At 31.0% G+C, this 25720-nt stretch overlaps 1 protein-coding gene across 4 annotated transcripts in view; it reads left to right on the plus strand.

Annotated features, from left to right (window-relative positions):
- Positions 1-25720, plus strand: part of LOC144842630 (rho GTPase-activating protein 6-like) — a 71865-nt gene that overhangs the window by 7394 nt on the left and 38751 nt on the right. The window contains exon 1 of one of the 4 annotated variants that reach the window (XM_078699110.1): positions 18619-18719. The exons of 2 other annotated variants lie outside the window; for them this stretch is intronic. In XM_078699110.1, the coding sequence (XP_078555236.1) occupies positions 18675-18719 (45 nt within the window). In that variant the 5' untranslated portion in view covers positions 18619-18674. Of the gene's footprint in view, positions 1-18618; positions 18720-23751; positions 24374-25720 lie in introns of those variants that run through there. One more of the 4 variants, XM_078699109.1, reaches the window with a different exon arrangement.

Genomic DNA, 25720 nt, shown 5'->3' on the forward strand with positions numbered 1-25720 from the left:
TCTCCAACTTGGATACCTACCTTATCTATCTCAGATGTACCGCGAAACGTAGATTTGATAACATTAGTTTTCACATCGACGCTATTGTTCCACTTTTGTCTTTTATAACGACAAAATTTAGCGTTACCTATCGAAATTTGTGGATATCACAGGGTTATTTTCACACACTCGCGCTGTTGTTCAACTGGCTTCCGGGTACGTCACTTCCGGCAAAATGGCCGTTGGTGGCGCAATTCAATATTAAATAAAAAAATATTTTAGTGGTTCAAGGTATCGTGAACTACTGAAATTAATTTGTTTTAGATATTCAACTAATCAATTATATTGATTAAAGGCATTTACTTTACGTGAACTACAATTTGTTTTAGTAATTTAACTTTTATTGAAGACCTTTACTTTTATGTGAACTACAATGTGATTTTAGTGATTCAACTGAATCGTGAACTACAATTTATTTGTTTTAGATATTCAAATATCAATTATAAAGGCCTTTACTTTACGTGAAATACAATTTGTTTTAGTAATTTTACTAATTCCTAACCACCGATTGCTGTCAAGTGTCCATACATCATTACTGACAGGGGACGTAATCAATCATAATTGGTATACATTTCGCATCTTATCAAACTTATTTTCAGTACAGGTTCAAATCTCACACACACAAGACCGAATATAATAATTAGCCTATATTGTTCTCATTTTTTAAACTCTAATTTGCTATATTACCCTGGAAGCGATATTTTTGGCGTACCTAATTTATGGACCACCATGAAACATCACAAAATAAACATACATTACTCATCAGTCATATTATGCATAGGTGTCACCCGGGCTTCAATTTCCAGAGGCGTTGGTCATGTTTTCGAGGACCATTCGGGTACACCCACTAGAGGGTGCGCGAGCGAACCCTCTAGTATGATAAATTTCTGCACACATATTATCTAGTTTAGAATAGATTAGATAGCACGTTGGTACTTAAGCCATGATTGGTTTTTAGTTTGTTTAAACTAATCATGATTGAACTTAGTACCCTGTAACTTGAAGGACTTGGAAGTAGTGTCATGAATTGTGTTTCTTTCATACTTTGTTTGCTTGGATTTTACAACAATGTATCAGTAGCTCCCTACAACTTCCTCTCTATTCACATGATCAGTGTGCAACCACTTGATGCCTTCAGTACCAATTGCAATGAAAACCTTTGACCTTTGATCAAAGCTGTGTTCGCACTGCAAAATTATTAATTTCATGTCATGAATTGTGTTGCTTGATTTTACAATATATCAGTAGCTCCCTACAACTTCCTCTCTATTCGTATGATCAGTGTGCCGCGGCACCACTAATGCCTTCATCCTTTGATCAAAACTGTGTTCACACTGCAAAATTATACATTTCAAAATTAAATTATGAACTTTTTCATACTGATTTTATTTTAACAGACTACAATAATAAAATAATTTAATTTAGTAGGCCTTATGCATTAATTATGAAAAAAATGCGAGGTTATGTTCTCCTCATATCTCCCTATCCTGGATCTAATCCTGAAATATGATTAAAATGATTTAGGTTTAACACCAAAAATATAAATCACTATTCAGTAATTGAGACCATTTTTTTGCTTTAAACATCCTCCAAATTATTCATCATTATTTTACTACAGTACCAAATACAGAGCTCGAACTTGAACCTAGAGAAACTAGTTTAATGGATGCTGGTTATAATTTTTGGGACAAAATTACTTTTAGCCAATAGCTTTCTTTTGGTATGATATATGCCAATCTTTGTAAACAAAAAAGTCTGTGCTATACTTGCTAATTGGGTTGCATATATAGCTAGTTAGATTAGAAAGTTTTGCATTGTTTTCCTGGCTGATAAAGACAATTTCTAGCCCTGGTAAAAATTGTTTCTATGAACAGTGAAATTGTTTCATCTGTGTACCTATTTTGACTTAAATTTTTCAATGGACACTTGATATTTGATTTTATACTCTCCCCTGACTCTTGACTACGAGGTACAGCCAAACTGATGTCATTGATTTCCAACAATGTTTATTAATAGGAAAGCAGTAAATAATCACTGAAGCAGAAAAAGTAATTAATGCGAGTGCACCGTAAGAGTATTTCAAACAACACATCGTTCTCTCTTCCTGCCTCCAGAATTTTCAGAGTAGGTATTCAGATGATATTCTATACTTGTTTTCCGATAATTATGACTCATGGCGACCATCGCCCTCCAACTAAGATCACTTGAATTAAACAGTAGAGAGCCCACTTAATTAATGGAATTATAACATTTAGTTTAGTACATGTATATTCAGTTTGTTCTGTTTAACAAACATAAACAAATACATACAAGCATATATGCAATGCAGGGTATAGGGTAGTAGCATAAATGTAATTATCCTTGAGGACAAATTCTGGTTATATCCTCTACGGACCCACAGCAGCTCTCAGTGCAGCGCCTACCAGTTCAGAACATCAGGAGACAAACCCCTTCTCATTTTGAATAATGTAACGTTCTTTAACATGCAATATGTACACGTGACCAACAAATTTATGTCCCATCTGAAGGATGAGGCAATGAAAGTAAAGCATCTTGCCTAAAGGATGCAATCAGCATGGTATAGCAGGGCTCAAATACTTTTTTTAAAGACACTTTTCCTATGCTGGGATTTATATTATTATTTATTTTTACTGTTTAAAGACGAAACAAATATCGCAATAAGCCCATATAGTATTTATATAAATTGCAGTTTGTAACCTTCAATTAAATCGAAAAAAATATAGGGAATAGGGCTTTAAATGAATTGAGGCATAAAGGGATCTGTTTGTAAGAACCCCTCGATTGACACAAGACAACACATGTATTGGTGTAGACATTTTGCATCATCCGGAAAAGGATTACGTCTTCCACAAAATAATATGGGAATACATACCTGTGAAACTCTAGTGCTATTAGTGTTTTCCTAAATGAACATCAGTCCCTTCTGTTCATACTTTATTGAGATACCATCCTTCCCAAAATGATACAAAGGAAGCTATAAATGTAATTCTCTTTGATCATATGATCTTAGTACACAGGGTGTCTAGAAAACGCAGAAATATGAATTGATTTTTCCGTTTTACAGATTCATTCTGCTATTTGAAAAATCATACCACTATCTGAAATTTATAGTTTTCTACTGTATGCTAGATGGCATGGAGAAACCAGCCTCAAATTTAGCATAATTCTCTGCTTTGTGCTATTCCTGAACATGTCTGTGTCTATCCTAGTCTTTGTATCTGTTTTCAATTCTGGTGCGTGTTTGGGGAAAAGGTAATCTTGAATCAATCAATTCACTTTTGAATAGCACTGTGAAATAAGTTATTTAGGAACTTGCTAACTGTCAACTTGTATTATATATGACAACGGCTTTAGCAAGATTTAGAGAAAAACTATTAGCTTCTGTAAAAAGTATACAAGCTTATTTTAAGATTACTCCTACATGGTCTGCCACACATTAGGCCTACTGGATGATTACCAGCAATAATAATAATTAAAAACTATTTTGTGCTTTTTTTATGCTATTATCTGCTTTTCGAAAAATGACTTATTTTAAGACTATATACACCTACATTCTCTGTCAGATAGTAACAGATGATAGATTATTATCAGTAACAATAATAATTAAAACCGTCATTTTCGATATAAATGTTTTCAATTTATTTACCAAATGGATTGTGTAGAACAAAGATATTTTCATGGTAACTCTGCATTTGCAATAATTGCTTACAACAATATTTTACGAGTAACTATAGTAACTTGTATAGATATATCGACATTGATATCAGTCGTTGATGTTTTTTGCATACAAAAGCTTTTAATGTATCCCAAGAGACAAAATCAGTATTATATGGAATACAATATCTTATCAAACTAATACGCTATTTAGATGATGATCGGGTGTGATGTAATCATTCTTGATTGCAATTCAGGTTACACTTTCGGTGACGCTGGTTCATATCGTTTTATTACAACAGCATTTGTAGGTCACAAAATGAAATTGCATAAAACAAAAAGGCTTATGCGAAAGCAGGTATCTTTCCTATTTACTAAGCTAAATATATATCACCCATTTTGAGCCCTGGAAACATTTATATGTTTGGTTTGTTGGCGAGATTGTATTTGACCTCTGGTGGTTGTATTACTTGGTGCACTACTGTATTACCCACGTCTGTATGTCATTTTATACAAGATAAATGGATAATGTATTTCAAATGAGCTTTGCATTACACTATAATATGTTTACACACTCTTTTCTTTATCGTAGATACATTAGCTTGTTCTGAGTTCAATCGGAAACAATACATACGTTAAACATCTGATATACTGATATATATACCAATGTAAATCTTCAGCGTGCATAAAATGTGAACACATTTAACTATTAAGAGGAAACTTCGAAAAACTCACGACTACCAGAACCAGAATTCTAGGCAATCCTTGTATTGACAAATGACATTTAATCGAATATACTTAAAGTTATGGTTATACGCTCTTTTTTCTATAAAAAGAGTTAAATAACCAGTCAATCTTGTAGTTTTAACATGTTTTCCATTTAGACGCGTGTGTGGTCTAATGTTATATAAGAGTTATATTGAAAGTACATCAGAGTAACTTATACAACTTATAATCAGTTTTCCATTCTATGTAAGCTTAACTCGAGCATGTGAACATGCTAAAAGTATGTAACAAATTTGTAAAATTCCTCAAACGGAATAAATTCTCAATATTCAATACAGTAATTCAATACAGTACATCATAAATTTACCAAATGCAAAATGGAAGAAACAAAATAACTTTCGCTAGTCAACAGTTTACTCCATATTTACCAATACATAGTACTAATGATAACTTTAATAGCATAACATATCCTGGGATGATCATGGTAGATGATTTTGTACTAAAATGATGTAAAATTCCATTGCAACTTTGACTTTAATAATGGATGTTTCCATTAGATAACCAGCTACTTTTATATAACATTAGTGATGCCGGCATTTAAATAGCATATCTTTAATTTTACTAATGATAAAAAACAAACATCTTGGGATGATAGTAGATGATTTTGTACTATAATGATGTAAACTCCCTTTAATTCCATTGCAACTTTGACTTCAATCGTGGAAGATATTTTTCCATTAGATAACTAATATCTATCCAGGTACTTTTATATTAAAACATTAGTGATAATTAATGCCTGCATTTAAATAGTATTTCTTTCATTTTACGTTTTACTGTAGGCAACATTGGCAATAAATTGCTTGGATGCAAACTAATTGATTAGACATTGAAGATAATTAATCATCGTTGGTTTTCAGGTAAAGGCAAGTCCCTCTGAACACATTGCCTTTCCTCCCTAGTATTCACCCATGTAGTCATTTACAGCTAATTGAACAGGTTTTTCTTTGACAACTTAAAATTTTGAATTATCCTTGCAGTTACTTTATTTTAAATTGTATGAGGCAGTCACTGAAGCAATACGTTTGCTAAATAACTGAACAGATTATAAACAAAATGTGATTACAGTACTGCAGTAACTGCAGTAGAATGATTTTAACATGGTCCTTTGAAAAACTATAACAAAAATGTTTTTTTTTCTTTTTGAACAATTTTATTTCGTTTACAGAATTAGAATAGTTATTACAAATGGGATACAAAATAAAGTATGATGTCACTCCGAGGACTGAAAAAAAAATATTTTGCAATGATAACATTCTTTAATCTTTGAAGAACATCGTCATCCCAACAAATTTATTTTATATCATCCATCTTTTTTTATGCTCTAATGTTGCATTTCTCTTGCTGTGGTACTATGTCAAGATAATGCATTCATCAGTGCAAATCATTTGGGAAATTCTTTTACGACTGATAAATAATTCTAAGCTACAAAGTACTGGAATGAACTACATTTCTTGTTCAGAGGTACAGTATTATTTTACGTAGACAGAGTTTGGAAACTTGGTTTCTGAACTAATGTTTGAACTTTGTACTGAAGAAATAATTGTACAAATGTTTTAAGCCATTTCAGTAATCAATTTGACCAAAAATTGAATTAACAAAATGTAATTGAATTTATTTATTTAATAATAAACCGTAATTTAAAGAAAAAAATGGGTTTTCTAGTTAAATGTAACACTTTATTTTGTCTTTTTATAATAGGAATCTATGGCGAAATTCATAAAAAAAAAACAAAAAGGCCTAATCAAAGTTGGATTTTATTCATCTTTATTTTTCATGTTTTGTTTGTTTTCATCTTAAATCTTGCATAAAAATTTCAAATAAAAATCTTTTTAATCTTGATCCGATTTCATTTCTGTTTTTGCTTTCTTTTTTAATTGCTCTATATTGTTTACCATGGCCAAATAATAGGTATTCGTATTCTACATTGGTAACCTAACAAATTAAATACCTCAATACTCCCTATTTGAATAACATTCCATATAACAATAAACAGAGAATCAACTGATACAACAATTATGCCGTTTTCAAGGCATGCAGTTATTAAGTCTTTCTCTAAACTAAGCTGGCCTTAGTTGAATATTCTACCTGTATTGTTCTTGATGCTTATCAAGTTTCAATTGTCAACCAACTTTTTGTTTTTTCCCTCCTTCAAACTACTGGTAGCTTTGATTCAGTCAAATGGACTGATAGCTTTAGAAGGACAAACGTGTCCATTGTGACTAGATGAAGGTTTGTTGCATGCATTTTCAAACATTACAGACAGTTTACCATTTATTTTGAATACTTTTTTAACGGATTATCATCATATTCTTATCAACAATGCCTCAGAAATACCCCCTTGCACCAGGATGTTTTATCAGTGTTACCTACAAAGAGGTTTGTATATCATTGATATAATATTATTGATTCGACAGTTAGATAATCAAGTTCCCTGATAGATTAGAAGTTAACAACAGAATCATGTCTCTTTTCATTAATTGTATATTGTGAATTTCATAGTGGACATCAATATTATGTGACTTTGGGATGATTCTAATTTTGTAATGATCAAATTTTAGCCTGTGCATGGATCTAGTTTAGGCTGTGCATGGAATTAATTTTAGACAATTCATGGACCAAACTTTAGGTTCTGAATGGACCTAACTTTAGGACCAGCATGGATCTAATTTTAGGCCTTGCATGGATCTAATTTTAGGCCCTGCATGGATCTAATTTTAGGCCATTCATGGATCTAATTTTAGGCCATTCATGGACCAAACTTTAGGCTCTGAATAGACTGAACTTTAGGCTCTGAATGGACCTGACTTTAGGCCCAGCATGGATCTAATTTTAGGATGCGCATGGACCTAACTTTAGGCCCTGCATGGATCTTTTAGGTTATGCCTTAAACTGATCATTTAATCGTAACATTACATTCACTAGCGATAGATATACAGTATTCTAGTTTTTTTTTTTACCCTTTAGTCAATTCAAATACCAAATTGTGCTGTTAGTGTAATATTATACCAACATGTTTATAAGTTATTTAAACATATTGTGTATTTGAGATTGTATAATAACTACATCATTATAGATATTTTGTTATTATAATATTTTATGACATATGATATTAAGCCTTTCAGTTCAGCAACACAAAACTCAATTCAGGCATACATTATAAGATTAAGGCTTGCAAATTACATAAACAGAGAATTTCGTCTTTTGGGTACACCAATAATTTTATGAATACTGTGTTATGAATTTAGTTCAATTTATAATCTGAAATTTGATACCTTAATTCAATTTGCAATGATATTAAATTAAATTTATATTTTAAAATGAAATATTTATTGAAAAAGGTGTCAATATTATAATGTTCTTTTTATGTTGTTTGTGGAAGCGTTCTACTTCACAACAATCTGAGATTTTTGGAAAAATAATGGTCACAGTGCATTTTGGCCGCCAGTAATTTTGGCCGCTGGTAATATGAACACCCAAATTCATGAAAAAGGACAAAATATGTCATGTTTATTTCGGCTGACAGGTATGGTGTGCCAGAACAGCCAGAAATTATGTAGACTTTTTTTTTCCCGGAGTGAAACTAAGCCTATCTTGGCAGCAGAAGACTTTATTTAGTGATGGTCTAAGCCTAGTGTGTAGTAGGGAGTAAAAAATACACCGTAACCTTCGGGTTGCTGCATATGTCAATTACTGACGCCAAGGATTCCACTTTTCTTTTATAAGATGACGTATGTAAATGGCAAAGTTTTTATTACTAATAATAAATACATTTTTCGTTTACTTTTAGTTTACTATTTTATTGAATACTGTAGAGCTGTAGAGCATGCATTATGCTGCTGCATGTGTGTCATGAGCTGACGACGAGGAGTCTGGGTATTCCCCTTTTTTGTAACATGACATTGTCAATTATGACATTTTCAGTTGCACGCAATGCAACTATACAGTTCACTATGTCGGTCGGTTGGTAGGTCGGTCGGTTGGCCTTGTTAATACCAATAAAAATAAATAAACAATAATTTTTCATTTGTGTACTAAAGATCAAAACTGTATGAGTTGATATTTCAGGGACATACACCCTGTACAGATGAACAAACAATCCAATTTTAAAAGCATTTTGTAATTAAGCTGTATGATTTGTCACCTGATAATTTACCAATGAGTTGTGTTGTGATTTACGAGTTTGGATATAATAAGCCTACATAGAATCCTAATGAAGCCTACATACTCACAAACTGATCATTATTGTCCATGAACTATGATCCATAAACCCATTAAAGCCCCATTTCTTCTACATTTATCTTTCTAATGTTCATTGCTGATATTAGCAGATTATGTTCAATTGATGTTTTGTAATGTCTGTTAATCGATACATTTTAATCAGTTTGTTTAAGGAGATTCAGATTCATCTTTTTGAACAGTGATTTTTGGTTTGAAAGTTTAGAATTTATTATATGCATGATTTGATTTAATGTAATACCATGTATAATAATAATAATTTGCATTAAAATGTATCTCTATTAAAAAAAAACTACTGTAAGATTTAAATCTGTGCGTTTATCACATGTTGATCATAATATCAGTGCCATAGCCACAAGAAATAAGGTGGTGCAGTAATTGCAGGAAAAGGGAAGAAAAGAAATTATTCCATAGAGTTTTTGTGTCGAAATTTCATTTCATAATAGTAAGTACAATATTTAAATATGGCCTAGTTTCTGTCATCACACAGCACATTAAATTCCGTACATATTTTCTATGCATAGTTCCACACTATTTCACCAGTTTTAACCTAACTATAGAGGGGGCTATCTCTATTGCCAATAAATAATAATAAATTGCTAGTCTGCACATGATACAGACTTTCAAAAATGCAGAAACCTATAAATATGATATAAACTATAAAAATATGTCTCAAAATGATTTATTTATCATAATTTGTAATACTGTAAATCATTTTTCATGAGACATATGACAAACCTATGATTATTATTATTATTATTATTATTATTATGATTTTATGATTTGTGTTGAAAGCATTCTTTCTATGTTACATTTACCTGAACCAACAAAATACAATTTCTTTGACTTGAACTATTTATGAGGGCTTTACAATTACCTATTTGACATATATACCAAACAAGAAGGATTGTTTAAAAGTCTTGTTTACACCTTGGAACACTTCACAATCTTGAATCATGACATTCTGATTGAACATGATTTTTTTTACTGAGATATTCAATTCTTAATTGTGAAACTAACAATTTGTTTTTAATTTTTGTCTACAATAAATAAATACATAATGTATAAAAACATTTTTGTATTACATTTTGATAGATACAAATTATCAGACATCATCATATTATTATTTAACACAACCACTAACTACAAGTTGTTTTTCAGCAAGGCTGTGCTTAGAAGAGAAAAAAATTATAATAAATTATAATATTTTTATTGGTATGTTTTCTTTGAGAATTCCTTTGAATTTGAAATGTAGGTCTATCTATAAGGCCTACTACAGAGAATTGTGTGACATCACCATGGCAACAAAGGTGTAACAATTTCTATTGTACATTTTAATGTACAACACACTCACTTTATCTTGATATTTTTCCATTGATTAATAAATATATTTTTATTGGCATTCCTTTATGATATCATATTATTTATTGAATGTGTTTGTGGTTGGGCTTTTCAAAACACAATTGGTTTAATTAGACCCTGGAGGTTATAAATCAAGGAAAGTAATTTGTTAAAAATGTTTTTACCCTAATAATTTTAGACCAGGTGTGACAAATATTCCAAAATGTCATAAGGTCAACAAGGTATGACTATATTATCAATGAAATCTTTATTTTTAAAGTAAATAATATAAGTGCTAGTAAAGATTGTTATCTACGACCTTTGTTTAAAATGTTATCATAAAAATATGTTGGAATGCAAATACTAATATTTGTATTTTGATTACCAAAAATTGTTGAGTGATATCCCAATTAATGTTCCTGTTTTGGCCCTAGGTGACAATTTGGCTAAAAAAATAATAACATTTTGGCACACATTTGTAACTATAACTCGATTCATACATATGGTACGGATATCCCATATTCATGTCTGAACGTAGGGTAATAAGCTGTTAGGAGCTAATTTTACTAATCTTCTGCATTATGTGGTAGGGTGGCCAGTTCCTTTTCGCCTTTCCTCCCTAGTATTTTCAACCAGGTACTCAGTTACAGCTGAGTAGACTGGGAGTTGTCGGGAATTGAACCCAGGTCTCTCTGTATGACAGTCATGTGTCCTAAACACTCATTTATATAATGTAAAATGCCTGCCAATGGCACTACGTAAAAATAATAACTAGAGATAGCTCCATTAACAACCAATTTTATACCTTTATACCTATAGAATTTTTTTTTTTATTGAAATAATTGTTTATTTTTATTTATGTAGTAGAATAGACAAATATTTTTTTTTTATTTATTGATAAAAATTAACCAGAATGAATAAAGTGAGCTTATTTTAATTGCCATGTAATGAATGTAGTGTGCAACATTTTGCACATTGTTGGTTACGAATACAAATACAGTAACTTCATGCAAATGATAGCATATCAGTTTAAAGCTCTGTAATCTTCACAATCCAGTTGCAAGTTGACAACAATATCAAATGTAATGTACATTAGCCATAAACGCCGCTTGGGATTATCGCATTATTAGTTTATTACCGGTGAGTCCCCTGTTCTGTGTATCGGTATTTTGGATGGATAAGTCGATTTATGTAGTAATTTAGCTTATTTATGAGTTGTTGTTGACAGTATTGAAGATTTAATTATCTCCTTAACAACAGGCACTTTGCAGAGTTTCTCATTTGAGAAGTATAATCAATTGTTTATTTATTCTTTCTTGACTGGATGGCATTTTAATGTTATCCTTTTGAAGATGAATTGTCGTTGTGGCTATGGTAAAGTGATGTAGTTGGCCATTGTTACCTAGCCTAATTCTAGATTTTCATATGTTTCAATTGATAAAATAAAAATAAAATAATGTGGGTGTTATATTTACTGTCCATATTTTAAGTTAAATGTACGAGTATTATTACACCGAATCTAAAGCAAAAGACTTGGTAGGTTCTATGTTTAAGCTGCTATTTGTGGTACGCTTCAGAACAAAATTCCATATAAAAAATTTGCTTCTTCTGAAGAGAGGTGCACTAGACTGTCAAGTTTTGACTTTATTGCTTTAGCTAACTGTCACTCATTTCAGTGATGTAAACTTTACATATTAAGGGGTGGTAACATGATTCTTCACACATATCCTGTTACTGACAAAGGAAATAAAAAATAACTGTCAAATGACCATGTGTAAACAAACCCTCAAAATTGCAGAAGTAAATTAGGTTGCACTACAGTTTTGTTGCCAGAGGTCAGTGTAAAGTTCAATCCTGTGATGACCATTAGCAGCTGTCAGAGCAAAGATTAATTCAAGTGGTCATAAAGTGAATGACCATTTTATAGTCATAAGGTTAGGTAAATGTTGCAATCTAGTTTTTACTAAGAACACTTCCTTACTGTACCTTCATTCATGTCGCACTGATATAGTCATGAGTGGTCATAAAGTGAATGACCATTTTATAGTCATAAGGTTAGGTAAATGTTGCAATCTAGTTTTTACTAAGAATTTCCTTACTGTACCTTCATTCATGTCGCACTGATATAGTCATTTCAATGATGTTTATTGTCAGCATATTGACCCAAGACATGTAACGATAACAGTACAGATACAATTTGTGGTATCTGAGAAATTAGAATCTCTACTTCAGACACGATGGTCTATTTAAGGGGGACACTTTCCTGGAACGAACAATATGCAAAAAAGAAGTAATGTATATTATTTTAACATAAAGGGCAACTCTTATTCAGTGGACAACCTATTAAGGGTTCACTTTATTGAAAAATGTCCCATTAATAGGGGTTTTACTGTTAATATGTCAAGTTACTAGGCCTATTACAAGTTCCATGGGATAATCTAAATGGTGTTTGATGTCAGTAAAGCATATCAGAAATGAAAATCCAAACTATAGAGGGCAGGATCAATAATTGTGTTAATTATAGGTGGAATTTCCTGTTCATGTCATTGAAACAAAAAATTGAAACAATACTATATACCAACTCTCACCTATAATGCATGAGTCTCGCGCATGAGGGCCAATTTTTTATGCCTCACGCATACGTGGCTATTTCCCACACGTCATAAAAAATATTCAGAAAAACATTATTTTGAAATTAATATATATAATTTTAATTTAATGTCTGATGCATTGCCACTGAAAAAGTTGGCAGGTATACAATACATTATAGTTTTTAAACCTTTTAAAAACATACATCTTATTCAACAGGCTATATATATTCAACTAAAAAATAGGTCGACTGGGTAAATCCTCACCAGTCATTACATGTAGAAAAGGGTGCAGGCCACCTTGGCCCTAAACCATCTTGACTAAAGTCAAGTCGGCCCCACATTAAGTCGACCCAAAGTCAATTCAGAATTAATCGAAATATTCTTGGATATTAGATAAATATTATTAGATTAATACAGTAAAATAAAAATGTTTATAAAAATTATTTTATTCTTTTATCAATTCGCTTCGCTTTTTGTGTTCCATACTTGAATGGGGCCGAGTTGACTGATTAGCTTTTGGTCGAGTTGATGTGAGGCCGAGTTGACTTGAGGCCGAGTTGACTTGAGGCCGAGTTGACTTGAGGCCGAGTTGACTTGGGGCCGACTTGACGTTGCGGTTAAGACAGTGGAACCGTAATACCTTGCCATATTAACATCGACAAGGGTTCGAGCCTCACTCGCTCCATGGTTCTGGTGGTAGAACGAGTCCTCTCGGATTAGGACTATAAACCATAGGTCCAGTGTACACATCTGGCTTATGTGCACTTTAAAGAACCTAGTACATCTTTCGAGACAAGTAGGGGGTTACCCCGGTGTACTAGTATACACACAGCCACTGTCACTCATCAAGAGGGCCCCTTGATTGTCAGCATATACTGTTTAGAGTCACCCTCTATAAATAAGGTGTAATAAAATAAAATAAAAATTTAGGGCCGTTTTAGCAAACCTATTGTGTAGTAGTAAAGTTTTAAATACTTGTAATTTAATGCATTCATATTTAACCTAATTAAATATTCAAAGGACAAATTGATAATAAAAGTTTAATACTTGTCCAAAACCAGGATGTATTAATGAAAAGATATTGAAATTCTTGAATTGGTTTGTCAATGGATTAACGATTTAGATACTCCTTTCACTAGATAATAAAGTTCTTAATAAGGACATGGCCATCATTAATAAATTTCAAGTATGGCCAGTGGACCATGAAGTATTTTTTTTACACAATGTGTAATTCGTTATTTTTAGTTCATTTTAATTCAATTATTGTTGACTGCACCTTTTCAAGGAAACATTATGTGGATTGGTATATAAATACATTTGTAGCTTTTGACGTCAGACTGGTAACAGAAAAACATCCTTCTCTAGTCTTACCCTCAATCTGCTTCTCTTACCCTCAATCTGCTTCTCTTACCCTCAATCTGCTTCTCTTACCCTCAATCTGCTTAGACTAACTTAAAAAATACAAATTAATTTATTAATTATTATCCACAATAACATCGGATGACCTATGAACCTGTCATCCTCTGGTATTCCCCAAATTCTGTTCACATGAACGTGATCTCCTTAAATGTTGTTTCCTAATTTATACAGTTGAACCAATATTAACCACAAACAAGTGCTGGAGATTCCTAATCCGTAGCCACAAAAGTGATTACAGTATATGAATGACCACATCCTTAAGAAATAAATTTGTTTTAGTGCGTGTCCAACAGCGGCATAAATGAAAGAATTGTTACATGGCGTCAGACTGAACATAATAGTACAGTAATACAATAAAAATGTAGACTATTGCTACATCAGTAAACAAACATTCTTCAATTCAATTTTCACCACAATCCTATATGGATAATTCAGCAAAAGGTATTTATTGTAGTTATGATGCTCATGGAAATGTGGTTACTGCAGTATAATGATTTTTACATGGTCTAGGTTTATTATAAGTTGCAAGATGGAAAGAAGATTTATTACTTTTAAAGAAAGTATGAATAAATAACAACTTATAACCTAAAAGAATGTTCTCCATTAATCATTATAACTTTTCAGAATTATGAATATTTTTATTAGATTTAGATTAAGAAGAAGATTTATTCTTCTAATAATTTTAAGTGCAACATTAAAACATAAAACATTAAATAAATGGAATATTAGCATAAATGCCCCAGCAAGTATAGTAAACAAACTAAAATAAAGATTTCTTTAAACTTAATGGACACTTGCCAACTTTAACCCATAAACAATTTATGATTCTTGCAGGTACAGTACTTCATGATAAATCATGACTGGTTTAATTATTATTAGTTAAAATATTATTTGTTGATTTTATTTCTATTACATCACCCTTACAAAAATTTTCTATAGAATTCTATAAAAAAAAATTCTATAGAAGATCTATAGAATTTTCTATAGATTTTCTATAAAGTTTTTTATAGAAACAATCTATAGAAATTCTATGGAAACTCTATGAAAACTCTATGGAAATTCTATAGATATTTCTATGGAAACTCTATGAAAATTCTATGAAAACTCTATAAAAATTCTATGGAAACTCTATAAAAATTCTATGGAAACTCTATAAAAATTCTATGGAAACTCTATAAAAATTCTATAGAATTTCTATGGAAACTCTATAAAAATTCTATGGAAACTCTATAAAAATTCTATGGAAACTCTATAAAAATTCTATAGAATTTCTATGGAAACTCTATAAAAATTCTACGGAAACTCTATAAAAATTCTATGGAAACTCTATAAAAATTCTATGGAAACTCTATAAAAATTCTATGGAAACTATAGAAATTCTATGGAAATTCTATAGAAATTCTTTGGAAACTCTATAGAGATTCTATAGAAACTATGTAAAAATTATAATAGGTCTATAGAAACTCTATAGAAATTATATAAAGCTCTATAGAAATTCTATGGAGACTCTAAAGAAATTCTATAGAAACTCTGTAAAAACTATAATAGGTCTATAGAAACTTTATAGAAATTATATAAAGCTCCATAGAAACTCTATAGAAATTATATAGAGCTGTATACAAATTCTATAACATTTTCTATAGAACTTCCATGAAAAAGTTTCACTTTTCTATAGAAACCCAACAACTTTCTATAGAAAATGAGTAGCCAAACAATGTTTATTTTCTATGGGTGGTTGAGATCTTCAGCTTAAATACAAGTCTGCTATTAGACCTTCTTTCATGCGACAGCAAATCGTTTGTTAGGCCTAGGCGAAAAGAGCACTGTAATAAAATCTAAAGTCAATTTTTCATCTGTTTCAGTGCGTACTGCAATTTATTGAAATATCAATAAAATATTTAGGATAACAATATAAAAACGAAATTACACATGTATACATACACATAAAAATATACTATTATACACTATTAAATATTGTTTTTGCAGTTAAATAACTAGTAGTTAGTTCGGTGTCTTTTATATATATATTCTGGATTGTTTTGGTTGTACCTTGTGGGAAATAGGGATAATATCACTGTAAAAAGATCAAGGTTTTGGATAAATTAAATAACTAATTTAGAATTAAAAATATAAAACTAATAATTACACATCAGCATACACTTTACCGGTCAGTTATGAGTTGGAGTAATGAATAAAAGAATTAATAACAAGGTGCAACAAAATATACAAAACATAAAAACTATTCAGTATCTTCGTCCTGCTGTGACTCCTGTGCGCTAACCTTCTGTGTTTTGTTCATCTCTTTTACTTTGTTGGCCAATGACTGTCGCAGCAAAAAAACAGCTTTACAGTACAGTATAATCTGGTAACGAGATGGCGAGATCTATAAAACAATAGAATAAGGACAGAATTGTTTATATCATGATATAGGCTTTTCTTTTGAAGGCACAAAACGAATTAAATTCTTAATTAGCTAGGCCTAGCTTCTTTAACCAATCCCAAGTCACCATATGTAGGCCTAGTAGTAGTAGGCCTTACTTTGGCTGGCTTGTTGGCCTGATTCTCATAGGCCTACTACTATTTAGGCCAAAAAGCATAGATTCTTATATTATGTAACTCATATATGGTATGTGTAAGCTAGGTTAATAATACAATACTAATTAACCAACCTTTGGCTAAGACTGAGTGTACATGATTCAAAGTATTCATCTTTCTTCAAATAAAATTAGAGGCTAGCTTGCTTGGCTGCTACACAATTAAAATCCTCCCGCCGATTTTCTTCTTGCAGTTGCACCAAGCTATCCCATGAGGCACTGCATGCATGGACCAATCCATTATGGCTTGGAGTAGTGTTTGTTAAAACCAGGGAGGTGTTAATTAACGACTCCCATTAATTAAACAATGAAAAATGATAATAATTGATGATATACAGTAAGCAAAAGTTGATATAATTCAAATACACAGTATTGATAATTAGTTCATGTTAATATTAAAAATGTGTTCTATAGAATTAAATAAAAATGTTTTTATAGAATTTATATCAACTATTCTATAGAATTTCTATAGAATGATTCTATAAAATCTCTATTAAAATTCTATAGAGATTTTATAGAGTTTATATAGAAAAGCATTGTATTGTTTTTCTATATTTTGTCCAAGTTAATTAGATTTTCAACAGTCTATAAAGAAAAATCATATTCCTTTACATGCAAAATTGTAAAAGGTATTATTGTATTGCTATTGGCAAAATCAAAATGTAACCCCCATTAAACAATAAAAATTATAATAATTGATGATATACAGTAAGCAAAAGTTTATATAATTCAAGTACACAATGATAATTGGTTCATGTTAATATCCCTTACAAATTTTAATTTGTTCAAATTTTGTCGAATCAAATAAATATAATTTTATAGAATTTATATCAAATATTCTATAGAATTCGTTTATAGATTTTCTATAGAATGATTGAATAAAATCTCTATCAAAATTCTATAGAGATTTCATAGAGTTTCTACAGAAAAGTGTTATATTGTTTTTCTGTATTTTGTCCAGGTTTTAATTTGATTTTCAACAATCTATAAACTGGTAAAGAAAAATCCTATTCTTTTACATGCAAAATTGCTTATAATTTTTTGTAAAGCGATGAAAAAAAAATTGTTATTGGCAAAATAAAAATGTAATTATCAATCCACTTCATTCCATGATCTTTCAATAATGGTGAGACAATGTATTAATCACATATATAAATTCATAAATAAATTCTATAGAAATTCTATAAAATTATAGGTTCTATAGAAAAAAAGAAACATTCTATAGACACAAAATAAATTCTATAGAAATTGAAATATGTTTCTATAGAAATTTTGTACTTCTATAGAATACCATAGAGCTCTATAAAATGTTCTATAGAACTCTATAGAATTCTATAGAACTTTTTTGTAAGGGCAGTGACTAGTGACTAATATACTCGTAATCACAATGGGTGCTTATAAACAATGGTGTAATATAAACAATACTCGAATGTATGAAAATGAAATAGTTTTAATAATAAGCCAACAGGAACTGTAATTACAATAAAAGACATTGACAAACTTTCCATACAGAATACAAATCAAGGAATTGAATTAGTTTCCTGGATTCGTGGTCGGTGTTCCGTAAGGTAGGTGAGTATTAGAGAATCAGTTTAATACCATCTGGTACAGAACATGTAGTGAAGGTTCAATAATTGTGAATAAAAGCAAAGGAATTGGTGTTTGGTGAGGCGTTACATCAATAGTCTATGATATTCAATTGTGGATGTAGCTGATATTTGTGTGTTTAGCCAAGTACAGTAAATTGTTCAATACACATGTAGAAAAAAAACTCACACTAACTTATAATATAATATAGGAATGTGTGAAGTGACCATTCGGATATATATTTATATATACGTTTTAACTTTTGGATATACACAACTTTTGTCAGACTATCAAAATGATATTGATATTAAGCAGTGTTGATTTGTAAAGGAATATACGCTACATTTTTGTTTTGGAATTTACCTAAAATCTACTTTGGATAATTTTTCTTTTGGAATTCAGCGGCATGAGTGCTTTTATGTTCCCATGGATCCAATACCCCATGGAAGAGGTAAGACAGATAGTTCTTTTGTTTCAAATCAAATTTATTTCATTTTATATCGGTTAACTCCACTGGATTTGTGCTAAAATCCAACTTACCAGATCTCTTAGATCAGGTGGCCAATGTCTGATAGTAGTTCCTAAGACTAGGACATCTACATATGGTGAAAGAGCTTTTGCTGTGGAATTCCCCACCAATTTCAATCAGACAGTGTACTACTCTAAACTCTTTAAAGACCCAGTTAGTGTCTTTCCTTTTTGAACAAGTTTTTCATTAATTTAATTTAACTTATTGCCTCGTCTATTTTAATTTATGTACAACACATTGAGATCTTGCTTATATGCGCTATATAAGAATTTTAAAAAGTACTGTATTAAACGGAGCTCAAAGTCTACATCTAGCAGAAGAGCTTGAGTGATGTTTGGGGTACATTGATATTTCCAACTTATTGACAGTAAAATAGATGTTTTCTGGGTACTCCAGAAGACCGTACATTCAACAAGAACCTACAAATATTTTTAGTATAGTAAAATCAGTATAGTGTGTTTACAATATTGTATTGTGTATACAGTGCATGAAATATGATCGTACTGTGCAAATATAAGGTTCGATACTCTTTCAAAATAATAGATGTTTTACATAGTAGAGTACACATGATGTTTTATTCTGTAGTGTTGATATTGCTGTACCATGTTGAATAATTTGACACAAATATGCCAACTCATACATTTGAGGCTAGAGATCCCGAAATGTTGTTATCTGAATAATTTGACCCAATAAAGAGGTTCTTCTTTTTGCTAATTTATCAAATTTGAACAAAACCCCTTTTTCATGATGTGCCCTTTTCAAATTAGAGAAAATTGTTAAAATATGTTACCTGTACATAGTAAACATTTAGATGTTAGATGTTACCATGATGGGTAGAATTTTCCTTTAATTTTGTTATTAGACTTTGTATCAACTTATTGTCTAGAGACAATAAATTAAAGTAAATAGTATCTATTGTCTATTGGTATTCATTCTGTTTTTAAACACACAAACCAAAGATGTGACGAAATTTATTTTTAAACTTAATTTAAAAAACGAAAAATTGTAAAAAAACTACATACAATTTTATTAATTTTAGTTAATTTTATCAACTTTACTGGTAGAGTTAAGCTTTCTGTAATGTTTTCTAGGTATTTGTATGTTTACTGGTATGGAAGCTAAGCCATAGATTGTTTCCTTGTTGTTTATGAAAAAGGCAAACTACCTTCATTTGTTGAACTTTAAAATCCTGCTTGTTGTGATTTTAATGAAATAAACTACCTATATAATAACTAGATAATCTGTTTACAATACAAAGCTATTAGGGTGAAAGCAACAAATATTCTCTAGTTTTTGCAGAGGAAATTTATACTGTCCTACTACAATAAGAATAAATCAAAAGATTACAATCATAAAAGATTGTAAAAGAAAAAAACCACAGTGTTGGCTGAGGAATCAGATTTTATAAAGGCTAAGTTTTTATAATAGGGTGATAAACAACTTGTATAGATAATCTAGGAATTGTGTGAAGTTCATACGCCAGATCAAGGTTAGGTTGAAGATTGCCAGTATAAAGGTATAGCTTACCAAGTTTGATTTGATTTTGATTTAAATTTTGTTTAATTTTAATGTTTGTTTTTTTTAAAGGGGGCTTCATCTCTTTCATAAGATATTTTAATGGCATATGCAAATATGTCGCATCAACTTAACCCGGTTTTCCAGTTGACATTGAGTTGTGGCGAGTTGCATTGATTTTACCAGATTCAATGATTTGACAGGAAAGGGGCATAAAAATGTTTAAATTATTGGCAGTCCCGCTCGATCATCATCATCATTATTTATTCTCAATTTTAACGTAACTCAACTTAGCTAATCCCATACTTTGCTATGTAAGACTATACTTTTGCATTCACATATTACAGAAAATCAATTTTGTGAAATATTAACAGAAGAATATCACCAGATTTTCATTTCAGTATTGATTTTGTTTGGGAAAAAACGTGTTTGTGTGTAAAAAAGATCTAATTTTTACTACATATACATGGTTGAAATTAATATTTAATGGTGGATCACTGCTTCTGTATCCGTCACTATAAATGTTGTTTTTGCTCTGTTTGTCTTCTGTAAACTAATCAAACAACAGAAGATAATAGCTACATATTGATTAAAAAGTAATCAAAACAAGAAATCATGTTTGTCACTAAAGACATTAAAAATCATGTTTTTGTAATTATATACACAGATTGGTGTAGTGCTCATCAAGCATGAATGTAGGTTCTTAATGTTGAGCTGACGATTGACATTGTAAACCCTGTAATCCCCTAGTCTATACGAACACAGACAGACACGCATAAAGATTTGTATTCTAAAAATAGTTTTATTTTTAAAGTGGTTCTCTGGTTGAAAATCTTAAACATAAGAGGTTTTCCCTGAATAGATGGGTGGCCGTATAGTTTTAAAGCATTGTTCGTTTTCACGCAGGAAGAGTCCCCTTAATAGGGGTGTCCCTTGAATAACGGTTGGTCATAGTGTTAAAACAGAAAATTACTCATCAAGAAATGTCCAATTAATAGGGGTTGGTTGTAGCGTTAAAAACTATATTACCCATCATTTGTGTGTCTCGAATGAAGGATTCTATACATTATATAATATTTTAATGTTGAATGTAAGGCTTTTATTTTCTTCCAACCAGCTCACTAATTTTACTCAAAATGAAAAAGATTTGCCCAGTACACTTTTTTTAATAAATAAAAACTTTCATCCACTCTTTCAACAATTCTTTTTTTTTAATAAGCAAAAGGATCTAAAATAAATGAAAATTCAAAGAAATTTGTCTTCACAGATTTTTTTTTTTAATGTTTTATTGAAAGTTAATTACGATCATTGATCTTTAAAGATGTGCCATAACATAATGTCTCGTTGCTATGGATACCACTCAACGGTCGCTGATTATGGCGCGGTCAATCTCCTGTAAACAAAACCAGAAGTTTTTAAAAATATTTTTGATATGAAAGACAAACATAAAATTGAGAGATAAAATCAAATTTGACTTCTTACTGTAAAATGTTCATACATCGATGTGGATTGTTGAGAGAAGGAGCTAGTAATATCTGGCCCTGTGATATATATTATTTTGATTTGAACATTTCTGTAAATCATGCAAAACTATCAAACCCTTTGTTGTTCTTTTGGAGATTTAATTTTTTTTCCAATGTGTCTACGTTTCAGATTTCGTAAAACATATTTGTTAGTTAGATATTATTTTTAGTTGCCATAACAAAAAATTACATGCAAAAGTAAGATAAAAATCTGTAAAACGTAACTTGATTCACATAATGTACTCTAATGTTACCAATTTATGTACATGATGTTGCAATATTAACAGTAAATATAAATTCTACTTTATCCTCTTATTATGTTATAGCTTTACAAAATTTGTGTTTTAAAAGTTAAAATCTCAAGAGCAAGAATGGAAGAAAGACCTATGAAGTCATAGCCAAAAATGTTACAAAGGGTTCATTTTCCACAAAACAGAAAAAAATTGTCATGGGCTAGCCTATTTGATCACTTCACTGCTGTTTCTAATCTGAAAAAGGCATTTCAGGTGGGGGGAGGTGGTCCGCTTGAACCTCTTTTACATTTTAATTCTAGCTATGGCTAAGGAATAATGTTTTCCAAAAGCTTGGCACTTCTTTTTAGCTGTTTTTATTTTTATTTATTTTGATTTAGCTTTTTCACATATTTTATTTGTATGTTCATAGATTCAGCCACTGATACCGACAACATTGTCATTTTTTCAATAATTTCTATGGGATCTAACAATGTTGCATTATTTATATTTTACTACGTTACTTAATTTATACAACTGAATATTATTAGCTTTGCATTTCATTCTCAAGTTTTGATATCAATTTTCATCCCCTTTAAAAAAACCTTGCGATGATGGCCAGTATAATACATGAATCAATTTACAAAAGCTTACGGATCGATGAAGTTTAGTTGAGGAGACATGATGACCAACGTAATGATTCTTCAATGTCATAGCTACAGTACTTGATAATTGATAGTCGTTCAGTTAAATCACCATTTATTCATTCATATTATATTCTTCCTGTAAGATATCAAATGCTTAGGCTAACCGACACAGTATTAGTTAATATTTTTCTTTTAAATTAATATCAACTAAGAGCATTCCCTGGGGTTAGATACGTCACTATTTTAAATATAATGATGTGAAAAATGTTGTTAAAGAAATGTAATAGTAAATGATAATGATAAATCAATATTGTGTACTACAAGTGATATATAGTAAGAACGTATCTAAAACAGTGTTTTAGTTCTTGTCAATAGAAAAAATTCGTCCTCACAAAAAAAGACACCAAAAACAATTATAAACCTTAATTTATTTTGATCTGGAACCGCAAAAACATTTTTTAAAGGATTCTATGAAAAAAGCTTTTAATTTCTAGGTCTAGCTATATGGTAAAAAAAACAGATATTAGTTACATGCATGCTCCACATGTTGAGAAGTTAATGCAAGGTCAACCTGGGTGTTACGGACTATCCCATGTTTTACATGCAGCTTTTGGTACCATACCATATGTAAAATGTAGGTCCTACTGTACTACGGGATGTTACTCAAGTGGTTCAAGATCGAAAAGTGTGATTGGGTGGTGGGAAAGGATGTGAGATGGGGGAGGGAGGGTTTGAGATGGGGAAGAAGGATGTGAGATGGGGAGGAAGGATGTGAAATGGGGAAGGGGATGTGAGATGGGGAAGGGGGTGTGAGATGGGGAAGAGGATGTGAGATGAGGAGGAAGGATGTGAAATGGTGAAGGGGGTGTGAGATGGGGAGGGAGGGTGTGAGATGGGGAGGGAGGGTGTGAGATGGGGAGGGAGGGTGTGAGATGGAGATCGAAAGTGTGAGATGTGGAGGGAGGGTTTGAGATGGGGAAGGAGTGTATGAGAAGGAGATGGAGGGTGTGCACACATTCTAAAGCATTTCCAACCCCATTGATTCAGTTTTCCCCAGTGTTCAACAAGCTTGTTGGCTAGTTTGTTAATGAACCATATTATATAAATATTAAACTTTTCTTTCAACCTAAGGGCATAAAATTCCAATTTATGTAGAATTAGTTAGCTATTCTTAAATTTGATGCAAATTCCCTCGAGATATATTACAAATTGATAAGAAGCAGAAAAATCCTCCCACTCAGTTGTTGAGTCCTTTATATGAGATGGAAGGAAAATTTGACCTTTATAAGACATTTGGGACAGCGTTGTGTTTCAGAGCTTAGAGGATCGCTGAAAAGAATGTGTTTAACTGTTTACATTATCTCATATATAGTTGATTTTATAAGAGTTGATGAACAGACTATGCATCCGTGTGCCCTGAAAGTGCAACAGATAAATGTGGTTTATGGCAAACTTTAAAATGCTATTATGGTGGACTTTGTAGTGTCATCTTACGCTCGTGGCTAATTTAACAACTGATTAAATACATGTAAATTTCCTAGTGTTTCACTTGGTTTTAGTATAGCCTGTTGCAAGTTCATCAGTCTAGGAGATATTTAGAAATGAAGAGATTTCAAAACAGCACAATGTTTCCTTGGGTTTGGTACCCTAATGAAGAAGAGGTAAGTTTGTCTTTAATGACTATCATTAAACCAATCATTCACATGTACAGCTAAAATGCTAGCCTGGCGCAATCATTTATGATTTTGTGCAGGAATGTAAAGCCCTGAGTAAAATGTTTTCTCAGCTTGTGTTTAAGCAATATACATCCCTTGGGCTAGAAGGCCTTTAGATTCTGTCTGCAATGGTTTCTAGTATAAAATGTCGTATGTACAGTATTACAGTATAGGAATACTTGTATTATGAGTTTAGTATTGAGTGTTTATTCTCGTTCTTGTCTATATCTTGCCAATATAAGTTTTTTTAATTAGTTTTATGGCTTGATAATGATATTCAATTTTGTTTTATCAGGGACTGTACTGTATTTATTAGCAATGTTATGCAAACTTGAGAATGATAGAAAGCCTAGTCACCATTTAGACATCTCGATAACAACATTTTAATCATGGAAATCTAATGGGGTTTTTTAATAACTATACATTTTTTTTTTAAATAACAATAGTCAATATAGTAATAGCAAATATTTGACCAGGGAGGGGATGTGAAACTTTTTTTTCTAAATTGGCCTATTTTCACTAAATAGTATCATACTTAACAGTAACTCTTACTTTTAATTTAATGCTGATTAAGTATCATCAGATCTGTAAAAAAAATTCTGGTTTATTACTGTATATACAACACTTTAATTCATAGTCAGTTGTGGGAGGTTGTGTAAGAATATTAGATCTTTAATAAGCATATTTAAATTAATCTAAGAAGATATCTTCTAGACACCAAGGGTTCTTTCCCTATATTTATGGAATGTACTCTTTTTATTACTGCAGGTTTCAGATTGCATCAATGTTACAGTATACCAAAAAAAACCCACTAAAATTAGCATCTGTATATATGTTTTTCCCATTTATTATAGTATATTGTAAAATATGGATACATAGTGTAAATATGTAATGTCATTTTTATGCTGTAATTATATGTTTGCATTTAACCTCATCATGCGTTATATATGCCCTTTTAAACCCTTCAAAATCAGTAAATCTTCAGCCTACTAAGCCTTCAATGGCGTTAACTGCTGTAGATAAAAAATATATACAGTAAATCACCACCTAAACCTAATCTTATCATGTATTATGTTTGGAAAGTGTGCCATTCCTATCAGCTAGGATACGGTATTGCTAAAAATATGCACGTCTGTCCCTCCATATGATGATGATGACAGTGTACTGACATTTTAATTGTGGATTTCAAAGTATAAACCAATAATATCCAAGTATATTTTCATATTGTAGATTTTACCAGCCCACATTCCATTTTGGTGAATATACAAAATTTATATAGTGTTCTAGGTTTAT

Source organism: Antedon bifida, chromosome 5 (assembly GCF_963402885.1).
Source record: "Antedon bifida chromosome 5, ecAntBifi1.1, whole genome shotgun sequence".
NCBI classification, from domain to species: domain Eukaryota; kingdom Metazoa; phylum Echinodermata; class Crinoidea; order Comatulida; family Antedonidae; genus Antedon; species Antedon bifida.